Source organism: Chiloscyllium plagiosum, unplaced genomic scaffold (genome assembly GCF_037043375.1).
Source record: "Chiloscyllium plagiosum isolate Xiang-an unplaced genomic scaffold, Cpla_swu_hap1 HiC_scaffold_1, whole genome shotgun sequence".
NCBI lineage: Eukaryota > Metazoa > Chordata > Chondrichthyes > Orectolobiformes > Hemiscylliidae > Chiloscyllium > Chiloscyllium plagiosum.
The window spans coordinates 179,584,447-179,592,875 of record NW_028270139.1 but is presented as its reverse complement, the minus strand read 5'-3'; the positions used below and the strand labels follow the sequence as shown (position 1 = coordinate 179,592,875).

At 47.1% G+C, this 8,429-nt stretch overlaps 1 protein-coding gene across 5 annotated transcripts in view; it reads right to left on the bottom strand.

The window, feature by feature from the left end:
• Positions 1-1,780: 1,780 nt before the first annotated feature.
• Positions 1,781-8,429, bottom strand: part of LOC122553861 (dynactin subunit 1-like) — a 203,046-nt gene continuing 196,397 nt past the window's right edge. For all 5 annotated transcript variants that reach the window (XM_087992308.1, XM_087992316.1, XM_087992310.1 and 2 more), the window contains 2 exons: positions 7,317-7,403; positions 1,781-2,855 (listed from right to left, as the gene is read on the bottom strand). In XM_087992308.1, the coding sequence (XP_087848434.1) occupies positions 2,718-2,855; positions 7,317-7,403 (225 nt within the window). In that variant the 3' untranslated portion in view covers positions 1,781-2,717. The remainder of the gene's footprint in view (positions 2,856-7,316; positions 7,404-8,429) is intronic.

The window sequence follows — 8,429 nt, the reverse complement described above, 5'->3', positions numbered from 1 at the left end:
GTATATCCCTGCTCTTGTATTCTCGCCCTCTTGAAATGAATGCTAACATTGCATTTGACTGAACCTGGATGTCAACTTTAAGAGAATTCTGAACTCTGACTCTAAGTCCCTTTTGTGCTTCACATTACCAAAGTCTTTCCCCATGCCTCTCTCCTTCCAGCCAAAGTGCACAACCTCACACTTTCCCACATTGGGCAAGGAAGTGGGAGATGGAATATAATCTCCTAGCTTATCTAAAAAATCCTTTAGCCTCTCTCAGCTCCCTCAAATCTACCTATCCCTCCACCTATCTTTACGTCATCAGATTAGATTACCTCCAGTGTAGAAACAGGCCCCTTGGCCCAACAAGTCTACACCGACCCATTTCCCTCTGACTAATGCACCTAACACAACTCAGCATGGCCAATTCACCTGACCTGCACAGTGTTGGACTGTAGGAGCAAACCCACGCAGACACGGGGAGAATGTGAAAACTCCACAGACAGTTACCCGAGGCTGGAATTTTGAACCCGAGTCCCTGGCGCTGTGAGGCAGTGGTGCTAATCACTGTGCTGCCCCCAAAGACTTTGCTCTCCGTTCCTTCATCCAGATCCTTCATGTACACCGTGAGTAGTTGAGCTGCCAACACTGACCACTGTGGAACCCCACTGGTCACTGGCTGTCATCCTGAAACAGACCCTTGACCCACTCTCTCTGTCTTCAACCATTCAGCCAATCCTCTATCCATGTCAGTACCTTGTCCCCAACACCGTGGGCTGTTATTTAGCAGCTTCCTGCGCAGCACCTTGTCAAAGACCTTCTGGAATCCAAATAGATCACACCCACTGGCTCTCCTCTGTCTAACTTGCTCTCTATCTCCTCAAAGAATTCGAACAGGTTTGTCAGGCCTGGCCTCCCCTTTATCAGCCCTATTTTACCATGCACTTCCACAATCTCACCCTAATAGTGGACTCTAAAATCTTAGCCCAACCTCAGTCCTTGTTAACAGCTTCCTGTCTTCTACCTCCCACCCTATTTAACAAGTCTGTTACATCAACCATTTGCTCAGGGAGCCACTCTGACTTGTGATTGCTGAAAGATTACCAACAATCTTCAGCTGGCTTTGTTCTATATGCTGGGGTGTAGGCTATCTGACAAAACATTTGGAAAGCGTTAACAGAACTGGATAAATCCAGCGTGGGTGATCTGGGGGCGAGCACTGCTATCTCACAGTGCTAGGAATCTCGGTTTGATTCCAATCTTGGGTGACTGTGCAAACTACAGACATTCTCCCTGTGCTTTTGAGTTTCCTCCCATAGTTCAGTTTAACTGGATTGACCTTGTTAAATGTGGGATTACAGGGAAAGGGTTCATCCTTGAGAGTTAGTGTAAACTTGATGGGCCAAATGGCCTCCTTCCACACTGTAAAATTCTATGTCAGAGCAGTTCTGCTCCGCTAGTCCATTGGAGATCTTGTGGATCTAACGTGTAGACTAGGTCAAAGCTGAGCAGAGGGTGTGGTGTATTTGAATTTCAAAAATACTTTTGAGAAAGTGCCACAAGAGGATCCTGGGCAAAATGGATTCCCATGGGACTGGGAATTGGTGGAAACAGATGAGGAGTAAATACACTGTTTTACCGAAACACAATCAGGTGACGGCCTCCACTTGCAAACCACTCAGCAACGTTCTCTCGCACTCAATAAATGTTCATATTCTTGTGAAAAGCTTCAACATCATTTTCCAGCAAAACCAATGTCCTGTACAATCACACGACAGAAAGGAAATCCCAAGACAAGTGGTTTGAGAATACTTAGACCACAGGCCAATGTTTATTCTAGAATTTATCTGATAACATCATTTCATATGGAGTGATTAAATATGGTTAAGTTTAATGAACATACAACCAACTCATTCACCGTAAACCAGCATAAACATAAAGGTACTACTGCTGGCAGCCAGAAATTGGATCCAAAGGCTGAGTGTCATCACTTCAGGCTCCTGCACCATACTCACACTGCTGTTCAGTCACGAACTCCACAAACACCAGCTCCCCAGCAAAAAGGGGACATGGGGGGAGACAGGCAAGGCTACAGCTGAAGAGGTTGAATGGATGCAGCAGGGAGGAGGAGAGAGAAAGAGACCCAGAGACAGACAGGGAGATTGGCAGGGGTAGAGATGGAGCTTTGGGAGGGGGAGGGGAAGGGTGGGCACGGGGAGAGAGCAGTGGGTTGACTCAGAACCTCCTGTTACTCTCAGGCTCTGAGCTTGATCAAAGTCAGTAATCATTCATTGGATGAGGGTGTGATGCCTCAGTGATTGGAGTGCAGTTTGCAACAATACCAGGGGCTGGAATTCTCAGTCCAAGCACTGCCACTGATTCAAGGTAGTCTGACATACGTTAACCTCGGTCTCAGGTACAAGGGTGACCAGTTAAATCCTTAACCACTCCATGACCTCGGTTGAATGAGAGAAGTATTTGGGAAGTATTCGCTATGGGTAAGATTGGAGTACATTTCTGAAGTGGCTGGACTGATCTTTCAGATGTTGTAAGCTAAAATATCAGAGATGCAGGATGGGCAGAAAGACATTACTGAGGTTGTAAGGGGTTAATTTCAAACAGATATAGTGTTGTAACCACAGGGTTTTGTCGATAAACTGATACACGCACACACATACAGCCTTATACAAGACAAAGGTGGGGAATCCTATTGGAATTGCTGTACTGAGGGTGGTGCACTAGGACATCAGGCGGCTGTGTAGTTCATGCAGCTGGTCACGGAGGAGGACAATCCGATGAACCTGGCCCTGACCTGGTGGACAGGTCAAACAGACTTTACCCACACAAACTGCATCCGATTTCGCCTCCTCCTTGGCCTGTGGCAGAAAACAAAACATCAATCCAAGGTCAGGAATACGACACAGACTGCCCACCACATTCATATCATTTCCTAACCGGGCAACAAACTAATCCTCTCATCATACCCAGTCTGTTCAAGTCCTGGCCCAATCCAGGGTCTCCACCTTAATGAGTAACTCTGGAGTTTAATCCACAGCCTCACAATTCTGGGGGTATCGGAGTCTCATGATCTAAAACTCTTTCATTCAATCTTGTACCTTTAGCATCTCGTTCCAGACCTTTACTACAAATTTCTAAATTGGGGAATAGTAAACCATTCAATAAAGTGTGCCCATGGAGAATATAGACTCACATTGCAAGGGGTTGGGATCTATGCAGAGTGAATTATGGACAAAAACTAAGGAGAGCAATCACCCAGCAGGCAGGGAGTTAAGGGCGAGAATCAAGCAGTACCACAGGGAGGGGGCCCAAACAATCCCTCAGCCTTGGATGGTAATGTGCAGAACGCTTATAACAGAATGCCCCAAGTCACGGTCTACATAGGCAATAACGACATGGGTAGGAAAAGGGATGGGGATTTAAGGCAGATATTCAGGGAGCTAGGGTAGAAGCTTCGAGCTGGAACAGAGTTGTTATCTCTGGGTTGTTGCCTGTGCCATGTGCTAGGAATAGGGAGAGAGAGCGGTTGAACACGTGGCTGGGGGGATGGTGCAGGAGGGTGGGTTTCGGACACCTGGATAATTGGGGCTCTTTCTGGGGCAGGTGGGATCTCTACAAACAGGATGGTCTTCACCTGAACCAGAGGGGTACCAATATCCTGGGGGGGGGGGGGTAGAATTTGCTAATGATCTTTGGGTGGGTTTAAACTAATTCAGCAGGGGGATGGGAACTGAAACTGTAGTTCCAGTGTACAGGAAGTTGAGAGTAATGAGGTCAGAAATATGGTCTCAAGGTTGCAACAGTTCATTGAAGCAGGAAGGTGGTTTGAAGTGTGTCTGCTTCAATGCCAGGAGCATCCAAAGTACAGTGGGTAAGCGTGCAGCATGGGTTGGTTCCTGGGCCTTTGATGTTGTGGCCATTTCAGAGACATGGATAGAGCAGGGACTGGAATGGTTGTTGCAGGGTCCAGGATTTAGATGTTTCAGTAAGAACAGAGAAGATGGTAAAAGAGGGGGAGGTGTAGCATTGTTGGTCAAGGACAGTATTACGGTGGCAGAAAGGATGTTAGGGGACTCGTCTATTGAGGTAGTATGGGCTGAGGTTAGAAACAGGAAAGGAGAGGTCACCCTGTTGGGAGTTTTCTATAGGCCTTTTAATAATTCCAGAGGAAAGGATAGCAAAACTAATTTGGGTTAGGAGCGAGAGCAACTGGATAGTTGTTATGGGGAACTTTAACTTCCCTAGTATTGACTGGAAATACTATAGTTCAAGCACTTTAGACGGGTCAGGTTTTGTCCAGTGTGTGCAGGAGGGTTTTCTGACACAGTATGTAGACAGGCCAACAAGGGGTAAGGCCAGTTTGGATTTGGTGATGGGTAATGAGCCCGGCCAGGTGTTAGACTTGGAGGGAGGTGAGCACTTTGGTGATAGCGATCACAATTCTGTGATGTTTACTTTACTGATAGAAAGGGATAGGTGTATACCACAGGGCAAGAGTTACAGCTGGGGGAAAGGCAATTACGATACGATAGGCAAGATTTAGGAAGCACAGGATGGGGAAGGAAACTGCAGGGGATGGGCACATTAGAAATGTGGAGCTTATTCAAGGAAAAGCTCCTGTGTGTCCTGGATAAGTATGAACCTGTCAGGCAGGGAGGAAGCTGTAGAGCGTGGGAGCCATGGTTTACGAAGGAAGTGGAATCTCTGGTCAAGAGGAAGAAGGCGGCTTATGTTAGGATGAGATGTGAAGGCTCAGTTAGGGCGCTGGAGAGTTACAGGTTAGTTAGGAAAGACCTAAAGAAAGAGCTAAGAGGAGGCAGGAGGGGACATGAGAAGTCATTGGCAGATAGGATCAAGGAAAACCCGAAAGCTTTCTGTAGGTATATCAGGAATACAAGAATGACGAGAGTAAGATTAGGGCCAATCAAGGATAGTTTGGGAAGTTGTGTGGGGAGTGCGAGGAGACAGGGGAAGCACTAAATGAATATTTTTTGTCAGTATTTGCACAGGAAAAAGACCATGTTGTCGAGGAGAATACTGAGATACAGGCTACTAGACTACACGGGATTGAGGCTCACAAGGAGGAGCTGTTAGCCATTCTGGGAAGTGTGAAAATAAATAAGTCTCCTGGGCCGGATGGGATTTATCCGAGGATCCTCTGGGAAGCCAGGGAGGAGATTGCCGAGCCTTTGGCATTGATCTTCAAATCGTCATTGTCTACAGGAATAGTGCCAGAAGACTGGAGGATAGCAAATGTGGTTCCCCTGTTCAAGAAGGGGAGTAGAGACAGCCCTGGTAATTACAGACCAGTGAGCTTTACGTCAGTTGTTGGTAAAGCGTTGGAAAAGGTTATAATCATTGACAGAGAAATAATTTGATTAGGGATAGTCAGCACGGTTTTGTGAAGGGTAGGCTGTGCCTCACAAACTTTATTGAGTTCTTTGAGAAGGTGACCAAACAGGTAGATGAGAGTAAACCGGTTGATGTGGTGTATATGGGTTTCAGCAAGGCGTTCGATAAGGTTCCCCACAGTAGGCTATTGTACAAAATACAGAGGCATGGGATTGAGGGCGATTTAGCAGTTTTGGATCAGAAATTGGCTTGCTGAAAGAAGACAGAAGGTGGCGGTTCATGGGAAATGTTCATCCTGGAGTTCAGTTAAATAGTGGTGTACTGCAAGGACCTGTTTTGGGGCCACTGCTCTCTGTCATTTTTAGATTAGATTACATTACAGTGTGGAAACAACAAGTTTCGGCCCAACAAGTCCACACCGACCCGCCGAAGCACAACCCACCCATACCCCTACATTTACCCCTTACCTAACACTACGGGCAATTTAGTATGGCCAATTCACCTGACCTGCACATCTTTGTGACTGTGGGAGGAAACCAGAGCACCCGGAGGAAACCCACGCAGACACGGGGAGAGTGTGCAAACTCCACACAGACAGTTGCCTGAGGCGGGAATTGAACCCGGGTCTCTGGTGCTGTGAGGCAGCAGTGCTAACCACTGTGCCACCGTGCTGCCCACCAATAAATGACCTGGATGAGGGAGTAGAAGGGTGGGTTAGTAAATTTGCAGATGACACTAAAGTTGGACGAGTTGTGGATAGTGATGAAGGATGTTGTAGGTTACAGAGGGACATTGACAAGCTGCAGAGCTGAGCTGAGAGGTGGTAAATGGAGTTTAATGTGGACAAGTGTGAGGTGATTCACTTTGGTCAGAGTAACAGGAACGCAGAGTACTGGGCTAATGATAAGATTCTTGGTAGTGTAGATGAGCAGAGAGATCTCGGTGCCCAAAGGGCTTTTGCCTGAAACGTCGATTTTGCTGCTCCTCGGATGCTGCCTGAACTGCTGTGCTTTTCCAGCACCACTGATCCAGAATCTGGTTTCCAGCCTCTGCAGTCATTGTTTGTACCTAGATCTCGGTGCCCATGTACATAGATCCCTGAAAGTTGCCACCCAGGTTGATAGAGTTGTTAAGAAGGCATACGGTGTGTTAGATTTTATTGGTAGAGGGATTGAATTTCGGAGCCATGAGGTCATGTTGCAGCTGTACAAAGCTCTGGTACAGCCACACTTGGAGTATTGTGTACAGTTCTGGTCACCACATTATAGGAAGGATGTGGAAGCTTTGGAAAGGGTTCAGAGATTTAATAGGAAGTTGCCTGGTATGGAGGGAAGGTCTTACGAGGAAAGGCCGAGGGACTTGGGGCTGTTTTCATTCGAGAGAAGAAGGTTGAGAGGTGACTTAATAGAGACATATAAGATAATTAGATGGTTAGATAGGGTGGACAGGGAGAGCCTTTTTCCAAGTATGGTGACGGTGAGCACGAGGGGGCATAGCTTTAAATTGAGGGGTGATAGATATAGGACAGATGTCAGAGGTAGTTTCTTTATTCAGCGAGTAGTAAGGGTATGGAATGCTTTGCCTGCAACGGTCGTAGACTCACCAACTTTAACGGCATTTAAATGGTCATTGGGTAAACATCTGGATGAGAATGGAATAGTGTGGGTTCGATGGGCTTCAGATTGGTTCCACAGGTCAGAACAACACTGAGGGCCGAAGGGCCTGTACTGTGCTGTAAGGTCTGTGTTCTGAATAGAAGTCCTCATAGAATTTCTAATAGGGAACATAGAGATGGCAGACCAATTAAATCCATATTTTAGCTCTGCTTTCACAAAGACAGATACAAATAACTTCACAAAACGGTGTGTTTCATGGAGGGGCTGGGTGGGGATGGATTTATATTTTACTGGGTCTTTTCATGGCGCCGTTTCTGAATGGTTGGAAGTTGTCATTATAATGAGACCTACCTTAGTAAAGGCTGGGTGTGGGAAGGTTGCAAAATCCGAGGGTACTCGGGCCCTCGCTCGGTTTACAGACACTCGATCCACTTCATCCTGCCGTGAAATGGAGAAAAGTTGTTCAGCGTTCACTCTCAATCCCAATCTCAAACACCCCCCCGCCCTCCCAACTGCCAACTTTCGGCACACTGCTTCCTTTTCAACTGCATACTGTTCATTTTTATTTTACAAAAGAAATCAGGATACTGGCAATTGGTGCATTTAAGCAACTGACCATTGCATGATGAGATGAGGGGAGGGTGATATTGTTTGGGGACAGCGTAGACAGGAGGGGCAGACACAGCTGTGACCAAAGACTGAGTTGCCAGTTCATTTCCAGGATTCAGGATCACTGCCCATGGATGGAGATGGACCTGGCGTGGGATGACCCAGTGTCATGATTTATGTGATCACTGACATGCGAAAACTCAGTATGATGTTCTTTCTGCTGAGAGAGTTTCAGCAATTTGTTCATGGGATAAGGCAGCAGCTGACAGAGTTAATCTGGTTCCCACATACAACACAGACAGCCTGCAGAACCTCAGCAGATTTAGCAGCATCTAATGAGACAGAATTGAAGATAACCTTGAATCCAACATGACTTCTTCAGAAATGATAGGGTGGAAATTCTTCAAAGCTCTTTTACTGTTGACAGAGGTGGAGAAGGAATGAAGGAATGGATGGTGTCGAGTTTTAGTTCAGAAGATTTCAGTCTCTGCACTCGACGTACCATCACCCTCTTCCACTTCCACCAGCTCTAGCAGGACGTCACCACCAAACAGATCTCGCCCACGTCAGCATTCTGCAGGAACCATTCCCTCCGAGACACACTCTGTCAGTCAATGCTCCATCTCCATTCCTCATCACACCTTCCCGGTGAAGCAGCCTCTCATCTCCTACTTGGTGACTGTCAGTCCAGCAGCTGCTCCGGAGTTAAGGCTCAATAACAAAGGGCAGCATTTTACAGTGAAAGGCAGGAGGCCGGGTGTGGGGGAGGGGGCCGGGTGTGGGGGAGGGGGCCCTAATTACCCAGAGGGCAGTTCAGACTGAGCCACATCACCGTGTGGGTCCAGACCAGGGTAA